General features: G+C 39.6%; 1 protein-coding gene across 8 annotated transcripts in view; it reads right to left on the reverse strand.

Moving 5' to 3' along the window:
- ATG7 (autophagy related 7) overlaps positions 1–27603 on the reverse strand; it is a 259019-nt gene that overhangs the window by 108876 nt on the left and 122540 nt on the right. For 7 of the 8 annotated variants that reach the window (XM_010337760.3, XM_010337761.3, XM_003927053.4 and 4 more), the window contains one exon: positions 4717–4839. In XM_010337760.3, coding sequence (XP_010336062.1) covers positions 4717–4839 — 123 coding nt within the window. Of the gene's footprint in view, positions 1–4716; positions 4840–23524; positions 23641–27603 lie in introns of those variants that run through there. The other variant, XM_074404779.1, reaches the window with a different exon arrangement.

Genomic DNA, 27603 nt, shown 5'->3' on the forward strand with positions numbered 1-27603 from the left:
TTCGACACTCCATGGTTCATCAACTTGAAGGCCATTTCCTTGGGTTCCAAATAATTTAAATAAAGATCTAGGAGGACTAGGAAGTCGGGATCGATCTCCAAGGATCCAAACCCATTCTCAGTAAAGGTGTTGGAAGTAAAGGTCAGAACTTTATGCAAAATGCTCTAATTCACAAGGCAACATTTTAAGAGGAGAGAAAAGTGAGGGGGGCCTTTCTTCCATGGAAACTCCTAATCCCCCGTGAGCAGAATGTAACTATAATTTGGCAACCAAATGAGTCACAGACAAAGAATACGGCTATCTGTCCAAGTCCCCTTCTTTTTTATCTCAGTTGTTTCTGGGGTACAGGTAATTTCTGGTTACATGGTTAAGTTCTTTCGTGGTGATTTCTGAGATTTTAGTCCACCTGTCATCCGAGCAGTGTACATGGCACCCAACATACAGTCTTTTATCCTTCACCCCCTTCCAAGCTTCTCCCTCAAGGCCCCAAATTCCATTACATCATTCTTGTGCAAGGCCCCTTCTTCATAAAATATAACATCAGCAAAGGCAAATGGCATTTAGTGGTATTTAAAATTTTTCAACTATAACTTGAGATAAAATTAATCTACCACACACATTTCTCATTAAAAAAAAAAAAAATTATTGCATCCTAGCTCTCCAGCTTCTCCTCACTGTGCTAAATGGAATAGGATAAATCTCTTTTTCTAGCTAAATCAGTTTACTAGTGCTATTCTTCTTCTCCAAGCTCCATCTCCCTCCCATCCTCAGTGCCAACCAGCCATTTTCACTCACTTATCCCATTACCTCAAAGTCATCACTACCTAAAACAAACTCATTTCTGTAAGCCTGGTTCCCAGTCTCCACTCTGCATCCTCGCATGTTGCCCTGTCCTCCAATAAAAACTTACTTGGTAATTTGCCTGCTAATCTCAACAGCAGTATGATTACACCAGTAACCTAGTTTAAAATCATTGCAATCATTTTCAGATATATGATGGACAGGGGATGAGTGTAAAAAATGGGGCCGCATTAGGCAATCTCACTAAATCTAGATGATTCTATTTGGATAGAGCTTCCAATCCATTACTAATTATATGTCCCTTTCTATGAATATAAAGGAATCTGTAGTCCCTAGTAGGATCAGCTTTGCTGCATTCCTCCTTCATAAAGGGGCTATATTTGGCGAGACAGACCACAGGTGCAAAGAATATGAAAATCTTTAATAGCATTGAAACGTTTTTCTTTAAATAAAAAACAATTACATACCTTGCTACAACATGGATAAACCTTAAAAACATCATGCTAAATAAAAAATTTCAGACACAAAAGATCATTTATGTGATATGTCCAGAACAGAAAAATTCATACAGACAGAAAGAAGATTAGTAGCTGTTAGGGGCTGTGAAGAGGAGAAAATGGGAAGTGACCATTAAATTCAGAGTTTGTTTTGGGCAGGGGGATAAAAATTTTTTCAACTGAAAGAGTGGTAATTTTAGCATATGCTGTGAATATACTCAAAAATATTGAACTGAACACTTTAAAAGGTGTGCGCGTGTGTGTGTGTGTGTGTGTGTGTGTGTGTTTTGTCCCCACCCCCGCTGTTGTCACCAAGGCTGGAGGGCAATGGTGCAATCTCTGCTCACTACAGCCCCCTCCTCCCAGGTTCAAGAGATTCTCCTGCCTCAGCCTCCTGAGTAGCTGGGATTATAGGCACCTGCCACCACACCTGGCTCATTTTTGTATATGTAGTAGAGATGGGGTTTCACCATGTTGGCCAGGCTGGTCTTGAACTCCTGATCTCTGGTGATCCGCACGCCTCAGCCTCCCAAAGTGCTGGGATTACAGGCATGAGCCACCATGCCTGTACAAAATGATGTTTTATGGTATGTGAATTATAACTCAATAAAGCTGTTATTAAAAAAACATTATGTTGACTTCAGGTAACTGGCTCCAAGTACATCACACTACTCATGATTTTGACTAATACTAAAGACTTGGCCTTAGAGGCCTTTATTCAGTCTAGAACACCTTAGGCTTCTTGCCCTTCCCTTCTCTACTCTTCCTCCACCAAAATCCAACTTTTGTTTTTAAACATAGTCTCCTCATCCTTTGAAAACCAAGTGAATATTTGTTCTCTTCCTGTGAAGTTTTTCTTGACATCCCTATTCCCCTAGGCAGAAGTAACTGCTCTCTCAGCACTTAATATACAGATGACTAAAACATTTTTTTATTGCATTAGAGCTCACTAAATAGTGAGCTTCTCAGCTTTACACACTAGACTATGAGCCCATGAGGGTCAGTATCTCATTAACTTCTCTATTCAGTTATTAGCACACGGCTTGGTACCATATTTTCAAAAGATGTTCAAAAAGAAAACTCAGGCTTGTAGATGAAACCATGCCCCCTTCTGCTCCACCATCTATTTAGTCACTATTGCTCTTAAACTTCCTCTTCTAAGTCTTCGAAAAAGCCATTAAAGTTTGACCAACTAAAATGAAAGATATACCAGGTTAAATCTAGACATCTGCCCACTATTCTAGCATCTGCTGTTTTAAAGAGCGAAAAATTGGGTCAATTTCAAGTTGAAATTCTTCTAGCTAACTAAACAGAAACATGTAAATTACTTCTAGCTGGGTGGCAAAACTTCCTTAGCCATCTCATCAAATGACTGCATGTTTGCAAACATCTATGTTACTTCTTCCATACCATCAGGCAGTATAGCACTGCTTAAAAGACAATATGGCAGACAATAAACACAATGTTCTGAACCGTCTGGGAACCCAATCACAATTCAGGGGAAAAATATCTCAAAGTCTCTCAAAAAGCAGCAGAGATGCCATTCATCTCCTGAAATTTGAGATACACTCTCGGTGGCTCTAACTATTGGCTATGCAGTGACCCCGAGATGGCACCACTCCAGCCTGGGCCATGACAGAGCACACACACACACACACACACACACACACACACCCTTTTAAAGTATGCAGTTCAATGATTTTTAGTATATTCACAGAGTTGTGCAACTATTATCACTCTCTCACTTTAGAAAATTTTCAACCCCCACCCAAAACAAACTCTGAATCTATTAAATGGTCAACCCCCTTATCTGTTTAATGCCCAGGAGACACCAAAACAAGTTCAAAAAAGGACTGCCTTAAGTTCTAAGTCCAGCACTAGATAGGTACTAGCTTGCCTCCCTGGTGTACTTGAAAATCTCACAGTCTGCTCAAAGTTCCCAAGGGGTTTGACTTTGATATTTCCATGTGGTTTTCCTATACTCAGTGCTAGCTCCACCTCTCCAAACAGCAGGCCTTTCACCACTGGCTAGTCCAGTATTGGGCCTGGCCATGTATTCATCGAAAACTTGGGCCTCCCCCAATGGTGAGGATATGCAACCTATGGAGTTTATAGATCTATGCAACCATGCAATTATTTAACCAGATGGCTGAGGGAGTTTTGCTACCTAACTAGAAATAATTTACATGTTTCTCTTTAGTTGGTGAGAAGAATTGCAACTTGAATAGGACTAATGGCAAGTACACTACCCTGGCAGGACACAGGAAGTCAAGGTTTTCCTTACGCAGTTTGTGAAAACACTACATAAGCTACATTTCTCCTCACAGCTTCTTCACCCAGGTAACTAAGGGGAAAAGATGTTGATTTACTCTCACTCATCAATTCTGAGGAATTGCACATTTTGCCAAGTGATCCAAACAGCTCTACCACCATAAACAGTATTCCTTCTTTCTAAGAACAGCGAGTACTTAGCAAAACAAAGTGATAGTTTCTTTTCTCTTATTTTTCCCCCCCAAACAGAGTCTTGCACTGTTACCCGGGCTGAAGTGCAGTGGAGCGATCTCAGCTTACTGCAACCTCCACCTCCCGGGTTCAAGCGATTGAACTGCCTCAGCCTCCCAAAGTAGCTGGGATTACAGGCACCCACCACCATGCCCAGCTTTTTTTTTTTTTTTTTTGGTAGAGACAGGGTTTCACTATCACAAGGTCAGGAGTTTGAGGCCAGGCTGGTCTCAAACTCCTGATCTTGTGATCCACCTGCCTTGGCATCCCAAAGTGCTGGGATTACGGGCGTGGGCCACTATGCCCAGCTGACAGTTTATTTCTTAAACTCGGCCTCAAAAAAAAAAAAAAAGATCCGATGACCCAGAAATTAAGATCTACAAAATATGCTAGCTGAGAAACAAAGCAAAACTCTCTTGGGTTGTGTTTGGGGAAGCCATTTCATGGTGGCCTTCAGAGTCTAAGAAGACTGATCAAATCATGAAAAACAAGCCAGGCATGTTCTTTCTGAAGAACATGGCCAGAGTCCAATACCTTCTTTCTAAGGTACATGGCTGGAGTTAAATGTTTTCACCAACTCACATTTTGATATATGGACAGACATTAAAGCCAACTCTCTCCAATGACCATACACATGCAGATCTTCAGTAAGGACAAGAGGTACCTGGACATCTACAACGCTTACTTCATCAGTGATTCTGCGCATTAGGCACCGAATGGACAGCAACCTACACACATCAGTATCCAGCACTTGCTCAAGGTTATTTGTTCTCTGGTAACTAGAAAACTTATTTAGTAATATTTGCTTTAAGTTATGAAAATTAAAATTAATCGCTTTCTTCCTTTTCCATATGCTGAATATTGAATAGTTTTAAGCATGTCAGTCTTCACTAGTTAAAGTTTGTTTTGTTCTTACCTCGGCAGCTTGGGTCTCTTGATGCAGTAATGTAAGACCAGTCAAGTCTTCTAAGAATGAATGTGAAGAATTAAACACCTTGGCTAGGAAATTAAATCCTTCTCGTTCATAGTGATCAAGAACCTGTAAAACATTTTAAATAAATATATTAAGCATAGAACATTTTATATTTTTAAAAAGGAGGCTCCAGACTTAAAATGCAAATTAAAATACTTTCAGTTCTAACAAGCTCTTGTCAAAAATAAAACTAAAATGAGAATTAAACATGGGGATAATAATGCAATCTAGCTGACAAAAGAACTAGGAGAACTTAGTATTTATCAAATCATTTCCCTTCTTAGAATGACAGTAACATTATTTTCCAGTTCGAGTACCAATTTTTTCTCAAAGTAAGTTTCATGCAAATCACTAAAAATTCTAGAAGGGTTAGGATTAGTTAGTGGCTTTAAAGTTCACTAGTTAGAAAAAGATAGGTAAGAGAAAAGCCACAAAAATAAATTTAAAAGGATAAATGAGAAGAAAGAGAGACAAAAGGATTTTGTCAAAAATGTGGCATAACAGCTAGCCAAATGTATGTTTTAAAAATAATTTTAAAATGGAAAAGTAAATTTCAATAGGTACTTCACAAAAGAGGATATCCAACGGGCCAATCAACATGAAAATGTGCTCAATGGCATGAGTGGTTCAGAGATATGAAAAGCGAGGCCGGGAGCAGTGGCTCACGCCTGTAATCCCAGCACTTTAGGAGGCCGAGGCGGGTAGATCACGAGGTCAGGAAATAAGACCATCGTGGCCAACATGGTGAAACCCCATCTCTACTAAAAATACAAAATTAGCTGGGTGTGGTGGCGTGTACCTGTAATCCCAGCTACTCAGGAGGCTGAGGCAGGAGAATCACTTGAACCCAGGAAGTGGAGGTTGCAGTGAGCTAAGATCCCGCCACTGCACTCCAGCCTGGGTGAGAGAGAGAGACATCATCTCCAAAAACAACAACAATGAGGTATGAAAAGTGAAACCACAATGAAACACTACTTTGTGCCTATCAAAGACTAAAATGAAAAAGAAAATACCAAGTGCTGACAAAGATGTGGAACAATCAGGACTCTCACCAAAGTGCAAAACTGTCACGTTAGAAGTTAAATATATATATATATATATGCCCTATGATACAGCAATTATACTCTATGTTTATACGCACCCAACAAAAATGTGTACGTATGTGCACCAGAAGACACAAACAAAAGTTTCCATAACAGTGCTATTCATGATAGCCCAGAACTAGAAACACTGAGGTGACCAACAGTAGAATGAACGGATTGTGGTATAGTCATGCAATGGCGATCAGTGAGAACAAACTACCTTCAAACACAATGTTACACAGAAGGTAGAAACAGTATGTACAATTACAATTATATAAAATTAAAATGAAACAGGCAACATGAATCTGTGGTGTTAGAAGTAAAGACAGTGGCTACCCCTGGAGAGACTGTAAGGTGCACAAAGACATTCCAAGGTGCTGGTAATAATTTGGTTATTTACCTAAGCATTGGTTATATAAGGTATACTTTTTGAGAATTCGTTAAGTTGAATGCTTAAGATTTGTGTGCTTTTTTGGATATGTTATCCTTCAATAAAAAGTTAAAAAATAAAAGGCCTGTACACTTACGAGGAGAACAATATGAGAACAATAAAGAGTTCTTAGAAACAAATAATGAGTATCACATTTAGGAATTCAGCAATCATGGGAACTGTGAACTGTAGAACGCTGAAGCAAAATGTCTCAGAAATTCAGAACTCACAAGAAATAAAGAGCTGAATGTTTTAAAAAGATAGCAGACGCTAAAGACACATCTAAGAAATCAACAATGCATAAATGGACTAAAATTCTATCTATAATACAAGATATAGATAGAATTTTTCTCTTTTCAGAAGATGAAAATGCAGGCACACTTTAATCCAGCAATTCTACTTCTAAGACTTCATACCAATAAAGTTGTATATGGGCACAAAGACTTATGTTGTAAGGATGCTCACTGAAACACTGTTTGGGCCAGGCTCGCGGCTCATGCCTATAATCCGGCCGAGGCAGGAGGATTACTTAAGCTTAGGAGTTCAAGACCAACCTGGGCAACAGAGTGAGACCTCATCACCACAAAAAAATTTAAAAAATCAGCCAGGCGAGGTGGAGTGCACCTGTAATTCCAGCTACTTGGGAGGCTAAAATGGGAGGATCACCTGAACCCAGACAGTTGAGGCTGCAGTGAGTTATAATTAGGTCACTGCCCTCCATCCTGGGTGTTTGTCTCAAAAAAAAAAAAAAAAAAAATTGGCCTATTTTGTACACTAAAAGAATGAGGCAGGTCTATAGTACTAATATAAATTGCTTTCCAAAACATAGAAGTGTATTTAAAAAGCAGTATCCAGACTATGTATAGATAGTATTTGTGTTCAAATAAAGTGGAAGGAGGACACAGGAAGAGGAAGAAATGTATGGATGTACATACTTGTTTATGGATGTATCATCTATGGAAGAATACATCTGTCAGAATGCATACACACAAACTGGTATCAATCAAATAGTAGCCTCTGTAGATTATTTTATGCTACTTCAATTTTTAAAACCATGTGCATGTGTTACTCAATATTAAAATTAAATATGTAATATTTACTAAAATAAGGTTTAATATTTAATAAAATTAGTTAATATTAAAATTAAACAAATTATTTAATTGCCACCGATAATAAATATGCCATAATTTAATCAGCTCTCTGTTAAAGGGTAGTGCTTTCTAACTTGTTACTGCAATTTTTTTTTTTTTTTTTTTTTTTTTTTTGCGACAGTCACGCTCTGTCACCCAGGCTGGAGTGCAGTGGCACAATCACAGCTTACTGCAGCTTCAACCCTCTGGTCAGGTGATCCTCCCAACCTGATCACCTTTATTTAATGTTAATAAACAACATTTATTAAAATGAAATATTTAACATTTCTAAAAATCAAACATTATTTAACATTAAAATTAAACAATTTTAAATATTAGTATAAAAATATTAAAAAATTTAGTTGGTTTCTGTTTTTGTTTAATGCTGAAGCAGAACTCTAAAGCACTGATGAAGAGGTTGGCACTGGAAAGGAAGGGCACCTCTCCCCCAGAGACAGGAATGAAGATGGACAGATGAACAGAACTACAACAGTGAAAACTGAAGAGGGGTAGGGGGACAGGAGAGCTCTAGAGTCTAGATAGGGCAGGCAGGAAGTCCTGTGTGACCCGAGAAGGTCTGGGCTATGGGGCTTGAGAAGAGTAGCGACCTTGAGGCCTAGCTGTGCAGGGAGAGCTGTGCAGGGAATGGAAGAAGAGAAGTTGACTGGCACATTTAAACAATGTGGAGCAATCTGATGCCTCTGCTCAGGACAGAAAATTAAAATTTTGGGAGAAAAGAAATTAAGAACTCATCTAACCTAAGGGGCTGGCAGAATAAGGATGAAAAGGTTAAGGTCAGAGAAATTAAGGGGCTGGTTAGCACCACTGAAGGGACTGGGAATGGGTCCTGGCTGGTAAGAAAAGGCCTGCAGGCAGTTTATTATACAGGCAAATTGCATGTCACAGGGGTTTGGTGTATGGATTATTTTGTCACCTAGGTAGTAGGCATCACACCTTATAGGTAGTTTTTTTATTGTATCCTCCTGACCCTCATGTAGAGCCTAGTATCTGTTGTTCCCTTCTTTGTGTCCATGTGTACCCAATGTTTAGCTCCCACTTAGAAGTGAGAAAATGCAGTGTTTGGTTGTCTGTTCTTGCATTAGTTTGCTTAGGATAATGGCCTCCTGCTCCATTTAAGTTGCTGCGAAGTATGTTATCTCACTCTTTTTAATGGTTGCATAATAGTCCATGGTGTATATATACACCACATTTCTTTTTTTTCTTTCTCTTTTCTTTTTACATTTATTTAAAGACGTAACTCTCTCTGCTGCCCAGGCTGAAGTGTGGTGGTGCGGTTTCTGTTGACTGCAACCTTCACCTGCAGGTTCAGGCAATTCTCCTGCCTCGGCCTCCTGGTAGCTGGGATTACAGGCATGTATTACATCACCACGTACGGCTAGGTTTTGTATTTTTGGTGGAGATGGGTTTTGTCGTGTTGGCCAGGCTGGTCTCGAAATCCTGACCTCAAGTGGTCCACCCTCCTTGGCCTCCCAGGGTGCTGAGATTGCAGGCGTGAGCCACTGCTCCCAGCCCAATTTTCTTATTTTTGGTGGAGATGGGGTTTCTTCATGTTGATCAGGCTGGTCTTGAACTCCTGACTTCAGATGATCTGTCTGCCTCGACCTCCCAAAGTGCTGGGATTACAGGCATGAGCCACCGTGCCCGGCAAAAAACACCTTTAAAGAGGTAAATAATGACTCTAACGACTGTGGAGACAGAAGAAGTGTAGTAAGATTTACATTTTTAAAAACATCTTAGGCCAGGCTTAGAGGCTGGTGCCTGTAGTCCTGGCGCTTTGGAGGCCGAGATGGGCAGACCACAGGGTCAGGAGTTTGAGATCAGCCTGGCCAGCCTGGTGAGGCCCATCTCTACTAAGGAGGCTGATGCAGCAGAATCACTTGAACCCAGGAGGCAGAGGTTGCAGTGAGCCAAGACCTCACCACAGCACTCCAGCCTGGGCAACAGAGCAAGACTCTCTCTCAAAAAAAAAAAAAAAAAAAAAAAAAAAAAAAATTATGGCTGAGTGTGGTGGCTCATGATTGTGGTCCTAGCACTTTGGGAGGCTGAGGTGGATGAATCACAGGGTCCGGAGTTCGGGACCAGCCTGACAACAAGATGAAATCCCATCTTTACCGGGAATGCAAAAATTATCTGTGTGTTGGTGGTAGGCACCTGTAATCCCAGCTACTTGGGAAGCTGAGACAGGAGAAACCCGGGAGTCAGTGGTTGCTGGGAGCTGAGATCTGGCCACTGCACTCTAGTCTAGGTGACAGAGCTAGGCTGTCTCAAAAACAAACAGTAAAAGTTATTGGACAGGTGCAGTGGCTCACTCCTATAATCCCAGCACTTTGGGAGACCTGGGTGGGAGGATTACCAGAGGTCAGGAGTTCAAGACCAGCCTGGCTAGCATGGTGAAACCCCATCTCTACTAAAAATACAAAAATTAGCCGGGCATGGTGGCACACATCTGTGGTCCCAGCTACTCGGGAGGCTGAGGCAGGAGAATCACTTAAACCTGGGAGATGGAGGTTGCAATAAGCCAAGATCATACCACTGCACTCTAGCCTGGGTGACGGAGCAAGGCTCTGTCCCCCCAAAAAATAAATAAAAACATTTTATTACTGTTTGGCCCCCCTGCTCCCCCCCAAAAAAACCTGCAGGCTCATGGGATCGGAGAGACTGCAAGTCCTGGAGAGCTAGGGGAGTGGAGGACCCTTATGCAAGTAGAGTCAAGCCCAGGCTGATTAGCCATGGGAATTAAATTTGACAACCTAATGCCTGGGAAAAAAGGCATTTAATAAATAACTCAATTACTAATAAAGAGATTCCTTATAAACCAGAATGTTATGTCAGGAAAAAAATGTGCATTGAAATTTTTTTTTTTGAAATGGTAAGTACTAAGTGTTTATAGTGATCACTTTAAAAAAAAAAAAAAAAGAAAGTTGTGGCAACCCTGCATTGAGCAAAGGAATTAATACCATTTTTCCAACAGCATGTGCTCACTTTACGTCTGTGTCACATTTTGTTCATTCTCACAATATTTCCAACTTTTTTTTCATTATTATTTTATCTGTGGTGATCAATGATCTCCAATGTTACTACTATAATTGTTCTGGGGCACCACAAACTGCACCTATATAAGTTGGTGACCTTAGTAGATAAATGTTGTATGTGTTCTGACTGATTCACCAACTGGCCATTCCTCCATCTCTCTCCCTCTCCTCAGACCTCCCTATTTCCTGAGACACAACAGTATTGAAAGTAGGCCAATTACAATGGCCTCAAAGTGTTTAAGTGAAAGGAAGCGTCACACATCTCTCACTTTAAATCAAGAGCTAGAAATGGGCCAGGTACGTTGGCTCATGCCTGTAATCCCAGCACTTTGGGAGGCCAGGATGGGTGGATCACTTCAGGTCAGAAGTTCAAGATTGGCCTGGACAACAGTGAAACCCCATCTGTAGTAAAAATATAAAAATTAGCTGGGTGTGGTGGCAGATGCCTGTAGTCCCAGCTACTTGAGAGGCTGAGGCAGGAGAATTGCTAAACCCGGAAAGCAGAAGTTTCAGTGAGCTGAGATTGCACCACTGCACTCCAGCCTGGGCAATACAGTGAGACTCTGTCTCCAAAAAAAAAGCTAGAAATGATTAAGCTTAGTGAGGAAGGCATGTCAAAAGCTGAGCCAGGTCAAAAGCTGGACCTCTTACACCAAACAGCCAAGTTGTTAATGCAAAGGAAAACTTCTAGAAGGAAATTAGAAGTGCCACGCCAATAAACACACTAAGAAAATAAAGTAAAAGAGCCATATTGCCAATAGGAGAAAGTTTTAGTGGTCTAGAAGATCATACCAGTCACAATATCCCCTTAAGCCAAAGCCTAATCCAGAGAAAAGCTCAAAATCTCTTTACATCTATGAAGGCTGAGAGAGGTAAGGAGGCTACAGAAGTACAGTTGGAAGCCAGCAGAAGTTGGCCAGTGAGGTTTAAGGAAAGAAGCTGTCTCTGTAACACAAGAGTGAGAGGCCTCACACCTGTAATCTTAGCACTTTGGGAGGCCGAGGCGGGCAGATCATGAGGTCAAGAGTTCGAGACCAGCCTGACCAACATGGTGAAACCCCATCTCTACTAAAAATACAAACATTAGCCTGGAGTGGTGGCACACACTTGTAATCCCAGCTACTCAGGAGGCTGAGGCAGAAGAATCTCTTGAATCTGGGAGGCAGAGGTTGCTTTGAGCTGAGATCGCACCACTGCACTGCAGCCTGGGTGACAGAGCGAGACTCCATTTCAAAAAAAAGGTGAGGCGAAGCAGCAAGTACTGATGTAGAAGCTGCAGCACGTTATTATGAGATCTAGCTCAGAAAATTGAGAAATGTGGCTAAACAACAGATTTTTAATGTAAATGAAACTGCCTTCTAGTGGAGGAAGTGCCACCCAGGACTTTTGTATCTACAAAGGAGAAGTCAATGCCTGGCTTTAAAGCTTAAAAAAAATAGGTTGACTCTCTTGGTAGAGGCCAAAGCAGCTGGTGACTTTAAGTTGAAGCCAATGCTTGCTGACCATTCAAAAATCCTAGAGCCCTTAAAAATTATGCTAAATCTTCTGTGCCTGTGCTCTATAACTGAAACAACAAAACCTGGATAACAGCACATCTGTTTACATCATGGTTTACTGAGTATTTTAAGCCCACTGTTGAGACCTACTCCTCAGAGAAATAAGGAAAAAAAAAGATTCCTTTCAAAATATAACTGCTCACTGCCAATGTACCTGGGTCACTCAGAAGCTCTGGAGATGTACAAAGAGATGAATGCTGTTTTCATGCCTGCTAAGATAATATCCATTCTGCTGCCCATGAGCCAAGGAGTAATTTAGACTTTCAAGACTTGTTATTTAAAAAATACATTTAATAAGGAAATAGCTGCCATACATAGTGATTTCTCTGATGCATCTGAGTTAAGTAAATTGAAAACTTTCTGGAAAGGATTCACCATTCAAGATACCAGCAGAACACTTGTGATTCATGGGAGGAGATCAAAATAGCAACATCAACAGGAGTTTGAAAGAAGTTGATTCCAACCCTCATGGATGAATTTGAGGGGTTCAAGAGGAAGTCAGTGCAGATGTGATGAAAATAGCAAGAGAAGTGGAAGTGGAGTCTGACAATGTGACTGAATTGCTGCAATCTCAGGATCAAATTTGAACAGATGAGGAATTGATTCTTACAGGTAGCAAAGAATGGTTTCTTAAGATGGAATCTATTCCTGCTGAAGATGCTGTGAACACTGTTGAAATGACAACTAAGGATTTACAACATTATGTTGATAAAATGGCAGCAGGGTTTGAGAGGACAACTCCAATTTTGAAAGAAGTTCTACTGTGGATAAAATGCTATCAAACAGCAGTACATGCTACAGAGAAATCTTTTCTGAAAGGAAAGGCCAACTTCTGCAACAAACTTGGCTTTTTCTAAGAAATTGCTACAGCCACACCAACCTTTATTAACTACCACCCTGATCAGACAGCAGCCATCAATATCGATGCAAGAACCTCCACTAGCAAAAATATTACAACTTGCTGAAAGCTCAGTAATTATTAACATTTTTTAGCAAAAGCATTTTGTAATATACTACACTTAAGGTATGTATGTATTTTTAGATATAATGCTATTGCATACTTAATAGACTACAATATAGTATAATACAACTTTTATATGCACTAAGAAACCAAAGAAATTGCGAGACTTGCTTTACTGCAGTATTAGCTTTATTGTGGTGGTCTGGAACAAACCCCACAATATCTCTAAGACATGCCTGTAAATAGCTACCTTCGGCCAGGTTTCCAGTAAGACAAAAGAAGAATTAAGTTTGAAAAACTGACAACATCTTTGAACAAAAATTCGAACAATCCCAGACATGATACTTTGTTGGACTTGAGTTAAACATTCAGATTGTATGTTTCCACAGATAATTTTGTGTGCTACAAATCTGACAGTGGAAAAACTAACAGCAAGGGCAGAATGAAAAAAAAAAGGCCTCCACCATAATGAGGATGTACAGAAAGTTTAATGCTGGAACATTATTAATAGCACTGGCTTAAAAATACGTGGAAAAACTTAATCCTCTAGGGCATATTTAATCATGCAAGGGTTCTCCAGTGTTCTTTTTATGTGCTGTGAAGTTAATCTGTGTTATGAGAATAAGTGGCTTATAAAAAGTATGAGGATTCCCCCCGCCCAAACATCCTAGCCTTCTTAAAAAGGAAAATGTATTTAAAACTATCCCAAAAAGAAAAGGAAGAAAATGAAAAGATGCTATCACAATGAATTTGAACAAGAACCTGTGAGTTTGCATGAAACACAGCCTAGTTCTTAAGTGAACTGCCTTATGCACAATCCTGAGAAGGGTACACATTACATTTGGAAGGCTGCAAATATTCTGAAGGTACTGAGAGAATTTGCAAAATAGAGAAATAATAATGATTCTTTTTTTTTTTTTTGAGACGGAGTTTTGCTCTTGTCACCCAGGCTGGAGTGCAATGGCGCGATCTCGGATCACCGCAACCTCCGCCTCCTGGGTTCAGGCAATTCTCCTGCCTCAGCCTCCTGAGTAGCTGGGATTACAGGCACGCACCACCATGCCCAGCTAATTTTTTGTATTTTTAGTAGAGACGGGGTTTCACCATGTTGACCAGGTTGGTCTCGATCTCTCGACCTTGTGATCCACCCGCCTCGGCCTCCCAAAGTGCTGGGATTACAGGCTTGAGCCACCGCGCCCGGCCAATAATAATGATTCTTTTAGTAGAAAGATTCTTTCATAATCTTTTATTTTCCTTGCTTGTTTCGTGAGGCTAGGTTTTCTCTATGAACACACAACCCAGACACAGATGTCGTAATCTCTCCTTAAAACATGATCTGTTAAGAGTATCCTCTTGCTAAGACACCTTGGTGACTCCTTACTCTTTACTACATCAAACCCATCATTTCTGCCTAGGCATTTCAGCCTCCCACACCCTTCCATTTTGTGCGACTCTCTGGAAAATGCCTTTCTCCTAACACCACCATATAATCATTTTTCAATTCATGAAACGCAAAATGGACTTACAGGGTTTACTTACTTATTTTTGAGACAGAGTCTCACTCTGTCACCCAGGCTGGAGTGCAGTGGCATGATGTTGGCTCACTGCAGCCTCTGCCTTCTGGGTTCAAGCAATTCTCCTGCCTCAGCCAACCCAGAAGCTGGGTTACAGGCATGCTCCAACATGCCTGGCTAATTTTTGTGTTGTTAGTACAGATAGGGTTTTTCTCATGGTGCCTAGGCTGGTCTTGAACTCCTGGCCTCAAAGGATCCACCTACCTTGGCCTCCTGAAGTTCCTGGCCAGTGCCCAGCCTGTGTATCTATTATTCTTAAACAATGACTCCAACTAAAACCAATTGCTAACGTATTTTCAAACAAGGGAGGAAACATGCAGTTTCTATTAACCTCTTAACATTATACTTCCGTGCTCCTGACAATTTAAAAAATACATGGTCGGGCATGGTGGCTTACGCATGTAATCTCAGCATTTTGGGAGGCTGAAGTGGGTGACCAGCTGAGGTCAGGAGTTTGAGACCAGCCTGGCCAACATGGTGTAACACGGTCTCTATCAAAAATACAAAAATTACCTGGCCATGATGGTGGGTGCCTGTAATCCCAGCTATTCAGGAGGCTGAGGCAGGAGAATCACTTAAACCCAGGAGGCAGAGGTTGCAGTGAGCTAAGATTGTGTCATTGCACTCCAGCCTGGGCAACACAGTGAGACTCTGTCTCAAAAAGAAGAAAAAAAAATACATGTGCACATATTTTTGAAAAAATTTGGTGAGGTCACAGGAGAAACCATTTGATATGGCTTGGCTCTGTGTCTCCACCTAAATCTCATCTCAAATTATAATCCCTGCATGTCAGGAGAGGGATCTGGTGGGCAGTGACTGGATCATGGGGGCAGTTTTTCATGCTGTTCTTAGGATAATGAGTTCTCATAAGATCTGATGGTTTAAAAGTGGCACATTGCCGGACGCGGTGGCTCAAGCCTGTAATCCCTGCACTTTGGGAGGCCGAGGCGGGTGGATCATGAGATCGAGAGATCGAGACCATCCTGGTCAACATGGTGAAATCCCGTCTCTACTAAAAATACAAAAAATTAGCTGGGCACGGTGGCGAGTGCCTGTAATCCCAGCTACTCTGGAGGCTGAGGCAGGAGAATTGCCTGAACCCAGGAGGCGGAGGTTGCGGTGAGCCGAGATCACGCCATTGCACTCCAGCCTGGGTAACAAGAGCGAAACTCCGTCTCAAAAAAAAAAAAGAAAAAAAAAAACTGGCACATCTCCCTTTGGTCTCTCTCTCTGCTGCCACCATGTAAGACATGCCTTGCTTGCCCTTCGACTATAACTGTAAGTTTCCTGAGGCCTCCCCAGCAACGTGGAACTGCGTGAGTCAATTAAAGTTTTCTTTATCAATTACCCTGTTTGAGGTAATTCTTGATAGCAGTGTGAAAATGGACTAATACACCACTGCTCCCAGAACTGGAGAGACACGACAGGTGGATACAGAGAATCACAACAGACTGGAGCACAAACTTCCACAGAAACTGGGAGAGGGGCAGAAAAACAAACTATAGCTGACAAATTGCTAGGTGTGGACAAGTCCCAGTGATACAAATTAAAACTCCAGTGGGACCTAGTTATAGGGAGGCCCCCATGCTTTTGTGAGTTTTACTTCCAGGAGCTCAACCAGGTTCTCTCACTTAATGCTGGAGAAAAAACTTTTTGCTTCTGGCAAAGGGAGGGAAAAAGAAACCATACTGAAGGGCCAGGCGCGGTGGCTCAAGCCTGTAATCCCAGCACTTTAGGAGGCTGAGGCGGGTGGATCACGAGGTCAAGAGATCGAGACCATCCTGGTCAACATGGTGAAACCCTGTCTCTACTAAAAATACAAAAAATTAGCTGGGCATGGTGGCGCGTGCCTGTAATCCCAGCTACTCAGGAGGCTGAGGCAGGAGAATTGCCCGAACCCAGGAGGCGGAGGTTGCCCTGAGCCGAGATCGCGCCATTGCACTCCAGCCTGGGTAACAAGAGCAAAACTCCGTCTCAAAAAAAAAAAAAAAAAAAAAAAAAAGAAACCATACTGAAATATGTTGGTTGGGGACAGTGGCTGACATCTATAATCTCAACACTTTGGGAGACTGAGGCAGGAGGATCACTTGACTCCAGGAATTCGAGGTCAGCCTGGGCAACATATTGAGATCTGGTCTCTATAAAATATAAAAATAATTAGTGGCCCAAGCATAGTGGCTCACGCCCATAATCCCAGCACTTTGGGAGGCTGAGGTGAGTGGATCACAAGGTCAAGAGATCAAGACCATCCTGCCCAATGTGGTGAAACCCCATCTCTACTAAAAATAAAAAAATTAGTTGAGCATGGTGGTGGGCACCTGTAGTCCCAGCTACTCAGGAGGTTGAGGCAGGAGAATCTCTTGAACTCAGGAGGTGGAGGTTGCAGTGAGCCAAGATTGCACCACTGTACTCCAGCCTGGCCAAAGAGTGAGACGCCATCTCAAAAAAAAAAAAAAAAAAAAAAAAAAAAAAAAAAAAAAATTAGCCAGGTGTGGTGACACATGCCTGTAGTCCCAGCTACTTGGGAGACTTGAGATGGGAGGATGGCTTAAGCCTGGGAAGTTGAGGCTGCAGTGAGCTGAAATAGCACCACTGCACCCCAGCCTGGGCAACAGAATGAGACCCCTTCTTAAACATACATACAAAAATAAAGATTTTTAAAATGCTCAATTAAACCAAAAAAGGTAAGAAAAAAGAGTAGAAGACAAACAGCAACAAAGAACAAAGGTGACAAATGGAAAATAGTTACAAATACAGTAGATATTAATCCAATTATATCAATAATCACTTTGAACATCAGTGATCTGAATGTACCAATTAAAAAACAGATTATCATAATGGAACAAGAAGACCCAACTATATGATATCTAAAAGAAAACCAATTTAAATAAAGATATGTATACATTAAAAGGAGATGCAGAAAAATATGCCATGCTAACAATAAGCAAAAGAAAGTAGAAGAATCTGCATTAATTTCAAACAGAATAGATTTCAAAGCCAAGTGAAGTTACTAGATAAAGAAAGGTATTACATAAGAATAAAGGGCTCAATTTTCCATTAAGACACAGTTCTTAATGTGCATGTACTTAACAGTGCAGCAAAATACATGAGGTAAAAACTTACAGCAAGAAGAAATAGATGAATCTACTTTTATAGCTGTAGACTTCAACATTGCTCTATCAGAATTAGAAAGATCCAGGAGACGGAAGGTTAAAAAGGACACACTTGAACTCAAAACACTATTAATCAACTGGATAGAATTCACCTCTATAAGGTATTTCATCCAACAACCATAGAATACACATTCTTCTCACACTCACATGCAACACTGACCAAGGTAGAACATTCTGGGTCATAAAACATACTTTAACAAATTTAAAAGAATAGAAATCATATAGGGTCTGCGCTCAGATCACAGTGGAACCCATAAATTCACAACAGAAAGATAACTGGCATGTCCCAATATACGTTAAGTTTAAACAATAACACATAAATAAAAATCAAGAGAAATTTAAAATATTTGAACTAAATATATATGAAAACACAATGTATCAAAATTCATGGGATGCAGAGAAAGCAGTGCTTAGAAATTTATATCACTGAAATAATGTATTAGAAAAGAAGAAAGACCTAACATCAATAATCTGATCTTACACCTTAGGTAACTAGACAAAGAGCAGCAAATTAAATCCATGGGAAGCAGAAGAAAAGTGATAAAAACAAGAGCATAAGTCAATGTAACTGAAAACAGAAAATCAATGGAGAAACAAACTCAATACAACCAAAAGCTAGTTCTTTGGCAAGGTAAAATGATAAGCCTCCAATTAGACTAAGATACAAGAGAATCGCTTTGTAGTGATAGTATTCCTTTACTACCTTTTTCATGTCTATGGGATCTGTACTGATGAAAAGGATAATAAAAAAATACTATCAACAACTCCATATCTAGAAATTTGATGAACTAAATGAACTGAACCCATTATTTAAAGATAGAATCCACCAAAACTCAAATAAGAAAAAAATGGAAATTCTAAACAGGCCTATTTTTATAAAATAAGTTGAATCAATAATTAATAACCTTCCCAAATAGAAAGCACCAGGCCCAGATGGGCTCACTGAGGGAATTCTGCCAAACACTTAAGAAAGATATACCAATCCTCTACAATCTCTTTCAGAAGATAGAAGCAAAGGGAATGCTTCCTAATTCATTCTTCAAGGCCAGCATCACCCTAATACCAAAGCCAGATAAAGACATTAATGGAAAACTACAGACCAATGTATCTCATGATCATAGGTGCAAAAATCTTAAAAATATTAGCAAATAGAATCCAATGATACAGTCATGCACCACATGACATTTCAGTCAAGGAAGAACTGCATATACAATGGTGGTCTCGTACATTATAATGCCTAGCGAAGTCGTAGCCATCACAGTATCGTAGCGTAACACATTACTTCCATGTTTGTGGTGATGCTGGTGTAAATTAACTGTCGTGCTGCCTGTAGTATAAACGTATACCAGGTACAAATATCCATAGTACATACTACTTGATAATGATAACTAAGTTATCAATTTATTGTACTATACATGTTAGCATTATTTCAGCAAAGTGTAATCCTTCTAGTTATTTTTTAAAAAAAGTTAGCTGCATTCCTGAAGAAGGCACTGCTATCATGAGATGACAGCTCTATGCATGTTATTGCCCCTGAAGACCTTCCAGCAGGTCAAGATGTACATGTGGAAGGCAATGATACTGATGATCCTGACCCTGTGTAGGCCTAGGCTAATGTGTATGTTGTGTCTTAGTTTTTAAATGGAAAAATTTAATAAAACAAATTTTTAAAGGAAAAAGTGTATAGGATATGGATATAAAGAAGCAATGTTTTTGTATGGCCATACAATGTGTTCATGTTTTAAGCTAGGTGTTATTACAAAAGAGTAAAAAATGTTTTTAATGAAAACATGTATAAAGTGAAAAAGTTTACAGTAAGCTAGCAAGGTAACTTATTACTGAAAACAGTAAAGTTTTTAAAATAAATTTAGTGTTGTTTATCAAGGCTACGGTGGTATACAAAATGTCCTAGACCTTCGTATTCACTCACTACTCACTTACTGACTCACCCAGAGCAAATTCTAGTCCTACAAACTCCATTTAAGTATTTTGCACAGCTGTACCATTTTTAAAACATCTTTTATACCATACTTTTACAGTACTTTTTCTATATTGAGATATGTTTAGATACAGAAATACTTACCATTGTATTACAACTGTCTATAGTGTTCATTAGAGTTACATACTGTATAGACTTGCAGCTTAGGAGCAACAGGCTATACCATAGTCTACACTATAGCAGTAGCCTATGCTGTCGCGGTTTGTGTAAGAACATGCTATGATATTCATACAACAATAAAATCACCAAACACGTTTCTCAGAATGTATCCCTGTTGTTAAGCAACACATGACTGTACATAAAATTAATTATACACCATGATCATGTAGGATTTATCCCAGGTGCACCAGGCTGGTTCAACACTTTAAATCAATATAAACCTTCACCTCCATAGGCAAAAGAATAAAATTACATGATCATATCAACAGGCGCAGAAAAAACATTTTAAAAAATTGAACAGTCATTTACAACAAAAACTCAGTAAACTGGGAATAGAGGGGAACTTCAACTTTCTAAAGAATATCCACAAAATCTCTTTATCTAAGAATTTAATAATGAAAAATCAAAAGTTTCTCCATGAAGGTAAGAAAACCTCCTTCTGCCAGTCCTTTTCAACATTCTAACAGAAGGCCTAGCTAATGAAGTAAGACAAGAAAAGGATATAAAGGGTATTCTGATTGGGAAGAAAGAGATAAAACTGTTTGTAGATGACACGACTGCCCATGTAGAAAATCCAAATCAATATAAACACCATTGGAACTAACACACAATGATAACACTGCAGGATACATATTAATTACGTATCCTGCAACCTATGTAAGACTAGGGAGGTCATGGTGGCTCATGCCTGTAATCCAGCACTTTGGGAGGCCAAGGCAGGCAGATCACCTGAAGTCAGAACTCCGATACCAGCCTGGTCAACATGGCCAAACTCCATCTCTACTAAAAATAAAAAGCAGCTGGGCATGGTGGCATGCACCTGTAATCCCAGCTACTGAAGAGGCTGAGGGAGGAGAATAACTTGAGCCTAGGAAGAGGCGGAGGTTACAGAGAGCTGAGATGGTGCCACTGCACTCCAGCCTGGGTGACAAGAGCTAGACTCTGTGAAAGAAAGAAAAAGAGAAAAAAGAAGGTGGAGAAGAGAACGAGAGGGAGGGAGGGAGTGGGGAAACCCTCAATTATTTTTTAGTATACTAGGAATAAACAAGTGGAATTTGAAATTACAAACATAATGCCATAACCTAGATGAAAGAGACAAATTCCTAGAAACAGAAAACCCATTAGAATGTAATCACAAAGAAATGGAAAATCTGAATAGATCTATAACCAATAAGGAGACTGAATCAGTAACCAAAAATCTCCTAAAAAACAAAAGCCCTGCACCTGATGTCCACTGGTGAATTCCATCAAATATTTAAAGAACTAGTCCACTGCTTTTCAAACTTTTCAAAAGAATTAAAGATGGAACGTTTCCTAAGTCATTCTGTGAGGCCAGCAGCAGCCTGACACCTAAGCCAAAGGCACTATGAGAAAACAAAACCATGGACTATTATCACTTATGAATTAATGCAAACAACCTCAATGAAATAACAGTAAACTGTGTTTTGACTTCACATTCTGCTACTATGCTGAATTCAAAAATTTTTTGTGATGTCTCTACAGTTTTCTACATATTAGATCATATCTTAAATTAAAAGGATTATACAGCACAACTAAGTGAGATTTATTCCTGGAATGCAAGGATGATTCAACATATGAAAAACCAATGTAACACACCACATTATCAGAAAGAAGTTGGGGAAAAAGCCAAACGATCATCTCGATTGATGCAGAAAAAGCATTTGACAAAATTCAACCCCTTTCATGATAAAAAACACTTAAACTAGGACTACAAGGAAACTGCCTCAACATAATAAAAGCCATATACAACAAACCCAAAGCAAGTATCATACACAATGATGAAAGAAGTAAAGCTTTCCCTCTAAGAACAGGAAAAAGGCAAGGATGCCCAATTTCACCATTTCTATTAACATAGTACTAGAAGTTCTAGCCAGAGAAATTAGCCAAGGAAAACAAATAAAAGGCATCCAAATTGAAAAGCAAGAAGTAAAACGATTTCTGCTTGCAAATGTTATGATTTTATATGTACAAAATCCTACAGTCTTCAAAAACTGAATTCAGCAGAACAGCAGGATACAAAGTTAACATAAAAACCAGTCGCATTTCTGTGTACTAACAATGACCAATCTAAAAAAGAAACTAAAGTTTATTTACAAAAACATCAAGAAGAATACCTAGGAATTAACTTGAGGTGAAAGACTTATACAATAAAAATTATAAAACAATGCTGAAAGAAATTAATGGCATCATAAATAAATGGAAAAAATCCCATATTCATGAATTGGAACAATTAGTATTGTTAAGATGTCAATCCTACCTAAGGAAATCTACAGATTCATTGTGATCTCTATAAAAATCCAATGGCGTTTTTAGCAGAAATAGAAAAAGCCATCCTAAAATTCGTATGTAATCTTAAGAGACACTTAATTGCCAAAACAATCTTGAAGAAGAGCAAAGCTGGAGAACTCACACTTCCTCACTTCCAGACTTACTACAAAGCTACTGTAATCAAATTTACTATAGTACAAAGCCACCAAGTTTAGTGTGGTACTGGCATAAAGATGAGACATGTAGACCAATGAAACAGAATAGAGAGCTCAAAAACAATCCTCACAGATATGGTCTCATAATTTTTGACAAGGGTGCCAACATCATCCAACAGAAAAAAGTGAAACTGACCCAAGAGTCCCACAGACAGTTGTTTTTGCATAAACATGGAAACTGACCCTTCTGCTATTAAAGCTTGAAGCTCGTATTTGTTTGAGTTCCTTTCTTAGGAAAGGACCTTCAGGCCTATTTAAAAAAAAAAAAAAAAAAAATCCAGTAACCAGAACTCATCAGATCACAGCACCAGATGCCTCCCTGCCCTTCTCTAGTTTTTGTTTTCTTATGTATTGTTACATTTTCTCCCTGCTATATAAAGCCCTAGTTTTAGACAGGGAGATGGATTTGAGACTGAGCTCCCATCTCCTCAGCTACAGCACTCACTTAAAGCCTTCTTTCTTGGCCATACTTGTCGTCTCAGTGATTGGCTTTCTGTGCAGCAAGCAGCAGGACCTAGACAGAACCCCTGATGTTTTATTAACGAAAGGACAGTCTTTTGAATGAATGGTACTGGGAAAACTGGATATCCACAGGCAAAAGAATGAAATTGGACTCTTACCTAATACCATATGAAAAAAATTAACTCAAAAAAAATCAAAGACCTAAAGGGAAGACCTAAAACTATAAAACTTTTAGAAGAAAACACGGGGCAAAAGCTTCACGACAATGGATTTACCGATGATTTCTTATATATGACATCAAAGGCACAGGAAACAAAAAAATAGACTGAATTTCATAGATGGATAACATCCATAGAGTAAAAAGGCAACTTCTAGAATGGCAAAAAATAATCTGCAAATTATATCTGATAAGAATATACAGAATATACAGGTAATTCTAAAATTCAACAAACAACCCAGTTTAAAAATGGGCAAATCACTTGAACAGACATTTCTCTAAAGAAGACATACAAATGGGCCGGGCGTGGTGGCTCACACCTGTAATCCCAGCACTTTGGGAGGCTGAGGTGGGTGGATCACAGGTCAAGAGATTGAGACCATCCTGGCCAACACGGTGAAACCCCATCTCTACTAAAAATACAAAAATTAGCTGGGCATTTGGCACACACCTGTAGTCCCAGCTACTCGAGAGGCTGAGGCGAAGAACTGCTTGAACCCAGGAGGTGGAGGTTGCAATCAGCCAAGACTGTGCCACTGTGCTCCAGCCCAGTGACAGAGCACGACTCTGTCTCAAAAAAAAAAAAAAAGATATACAAATGGCCAACAAACACATGAAAAGATGCTAATCATCACTAATAATTAGGTAACTGCAAGTAAAACAATTGAGACACCACCTTACACATACTAGAATGGCTACCATTTTAAAACAAAGAAGAAAAATTACAAGTGTTGACAAGAACGTGATGATATAAAAACCCTTGTACATTGCTGATGGGAATGTAAAATGCCATAGCCACTATAAAAAAAAGCAGGACAGTTCCTTAAAAAATTTAAAATACAATTATCATATGATCCAGCAATTCCATTTTGATATACACCCAAAAGAATCTAGCAATTCGGCCGGGCGCGGTGGCTCAAGCCTGTAATCTCAGCACTTTGGGAGGCCGAGGCGGGTGGATCACGAGGTCAAGAGATCCAGACCATCCTGGTCAACATGGAGAAACCCTGTCTCTACTAAAAATACAAAAAATTAGCTGGGCATGGTGGTGCGTGCCTGTAATCCCAGCTACTCAGGAGGCTGAGGCAGGAGAATTGCCTGAACCCAGGAGGCGGAGGCTGCAGTGAGCCGAGATCGCGCCATTGCACTCCAGCCTGGGTAACAAGAGTGAAACTCCATCTCAAAAAAAAAAAAAAAAAAAAAAGAATCTAGCAATTCAATTCTGGGTATACACCTAAAAGCAGGGAACTGGAGAGATAATTGTACATTCATGTACATAACAGCATTATTCACAATAGCTAAAATGTAGAAGCAATCCAAATGTCCATCCATGGATGAATGGATAAAATGTAGTAATATGCTACATCCAATGAAATATTATTCAACCTTAAAGATGAAGGAAATTCTGACACATGCTACACAATGGAGGAAACTTGAGAACATTATGCTAAGCGAAATAAGCCAATCACAAAAAGACAAATAATGTATGATTCTACTTAGGGACTTAGAATAGTGGCTGGCAGGGCTGGAGGGAGAAGGAAATGGGGAGTTATTGTTTGATGGTCATAGAATTTCAGTTCTGTAAGAGAAAATAATTCTGAAGATAAGTGGTGGTGATAAATGCAAATATTATGAAAGAATTTAATACCAGTGAGCTCTATATTTAAAAACAGAATGGCAAATTTTATATGTATTTTATCAATAAAAATTGAAGGAAAAAAGAATCTATGAATCAAGTATGAGAACATTTGTCAACGAAACAAATTCCTGAATTGATGTTCAAATACTATCAAATTTTAATTTAAAAAAAAACATACAATATCATGCACATTAGCAACATCCTGGTACAAATCTAACAAAATATGTTCAGGACCTATATAAGGAAAACTACAAAACTCTGATGAGAGAAGTCAGAGACATTCTAAAAATAAACTGGTATTTCTTGTTCATGGATAGGAGGACACAATATGTCAAGATGTCAATTTGACCTACAGAATCAATGCAATCCCATCAAAATCACAGCAATTTATTGTGTAGATATAAAACAAGCTGATTGTAAAGTTTTTGTGGGGAGGCAAAAGACCCAGATCAGCCAACATAATATTAAGGAATAACAAAGTTGGAGGACTGACACTATCTAACTTTAAGACCTACTATACAGCTCCAGTAATCAAGACAGTGTGGTTGGTGAAAGAATAAAAAGATCAACAGAACAGAATAGAGAGCCCAGAATTAGACCACCTTAGTCAACTAATCTTTGAGAAAGGGGCAAATGCAACACAATGCAGAAAAGATAATCTATTCAACAAATGGTGCTGTTAACAACTGGACAACCACATGCAAGAGAAAAAGGCTAACATACACCTTACACTTACCACAATAACTAACCCAAAATGTATCACAGACCTACATATAAAACACAAAACTGTAAACCTCCTGTAGGGTAACATGGGAGAGAATCTAGATGATGTTGGGTTTGACGATGCCTTTTTAGATACAACATCAAATGCATGATCTATGAAAGAAAAACAGATGCTCCTCAACTTATGATGGGGGTATATCCTGATAAACCCACTCTAAGTTGAAAACAATATACGTATAAAATGCATTTATTACATCTAACTACAAAACATCACAGCTGAGCCTAGCTTCCCTTAAATGTGTTTGCAACATTTATGTTCGCCTGCATGGGCAAGATCATCTGGCAACACAGTGCAATATAAAGTGTATTATTTAATAGTTGTTTACTCTCATGATAATGTGGCTAAGCGGAGTTGCAGCTCACTGCCACTGCTTGCCATCTCAGGAGAATATCATACCACATATTACTAATCTGGAAAAATATGAATATCTATTACTCTCACATCATAGTAAACTGAAAAATTTTAAGTCAAGCTATTTTAAGTCAAGGACCATCTATAATTGGTAGGATGAACTTTATTAAAATTAAACATTTCTGCTCTGACAAAGAAACCATCAGAAGGATGAAAAGACCAGCTGCAGGCCATGAGAAAATATTTACAAAAGACACATTTAATAAAGGACTATTATCCAAAATATATGAAGAATTCTTAAACACAATAAGAATACAAACAACTCAATTAAAAAATGGGCCAAAGATTTTAACAGATATCTCAGCAAAGAAGATATATAGATAAGCTATGAAAAGATGCTCTGGCCGTCAAGATGACTCACACCTGCCATCCCAGCATTTTGGGAGGCTAATATGGTTTAGCTCTGTGTCCCCACCCAAATCTCATCTTGTAGCTCCCATAATTCCCACATGTTGTGGGAGGGACCCAGTGGGAGATTACTGAATTATAGGGGTGAGTCTTTCCCATGCTGGCCTCATGATAGGGAATGGGCATCATGAGATATGATGGTTTTAAAAAGAAGCGTTCCCTTGCATAAGCTCACTCTATTTGCCTGCTGCCATCCACTGAAGATGTGACTTGCTCCTCCTTACCTTCTGCCAGGATTGTGAGGCTCCCCAAGTCATGTGGAACTATAGTCCAATAAACCTTTTCTTTTGTAAATTGTCCAGTCTTGGGTATGTCTTCATCAGCAGTATGAAGGCAGCCTAATACAGTAAACTGTTACCAGAAGTGGAGTATTGCTAAACAGATACTCAAAAATGTGGAAGCAGCTTTAGAACTGGGTAACAGGCAAAGGTGGAACAGTTTGGAGGGCTCAGAACACAAGAAACTGTGGGAAAGTTTAGAACTTCCCTAGAGACTTGTTGAATGACTTTGACAAAAATGTTGATAGTGATAAACACAGTAAAGTCCAGGCTGAGGTAGTCTCAAATGGAGATGAGGAACTTGTTGGGAACTGGAACAAAGGTGATTCTTCTTGTTTTAGCAAAGACACTGGTGTCATTTTGCCCCTGCCTTAGAGATTTGTGGAACTTTGAACTTAATAGAGATGATTTAGGGCATCTAATCAAAGACATTTCTAAGCAGCAAAGCGTTCAAGAGGTGATTTGGGTGCTGTCAAAGGCATTCAGTTTCAAAAGGAAAACACAGCATAAAAGTTTAGAAAATTTGCTGCCTGACAATGCAAGAGAAGAAAATCCCATTTTCTGAGGAGAAATTCAAGTCTGCTGCAGAAATTTACATAAGTAACAAGGAACCAAATGCTAATCATTTAGGGTCCCCATGCCATATGCAGCCTAAGGACTGGGTGCCCTGCATCCCAGCCACTCCAGCTGTGGCTGAAAGGGGCCAACACAGAGCTCACGCTGTGGCTTCAGAGGATGCAAGCCCTAAGAGTTGGCAGCTTCCATGTGGTTTTGAGTCTGAGAGTGAATAGAAATCAGGAATTGAGGTTTGGAAACTTATGCCTAGATTTCAGAAGATGTATGGACCTGGATGCCCAGGCTGAAGTTTGCTGCAGGGGTGAGGTCCTCATGGAGAACCTCTGCTAGGGCAATGTGGATGGAAAATGTGTGGTGGACGCCCCCACATGGAGTCCCTACTGGGGCACTGCCTAGTAGAGCTGTGAGAAAAGGGCCACCATATTCCAGACCTC

The sequence above is a fragment of the Saimiri boliviensis genome, chromosome 8, assembly GCF_048565385.1.
Source record: "Saimiri boliviensis isolate mSaiBol1 chromosome 8, mSaiBol1.pri, whole genome shotgun sequence".
NCBI classification, from domain to species: domain Eukaryota; kingdom Metazoa; phylum Chordata; class Mammalia; order Primates; family Cebidae; genus Saimiri; species Saimiri boliviensis.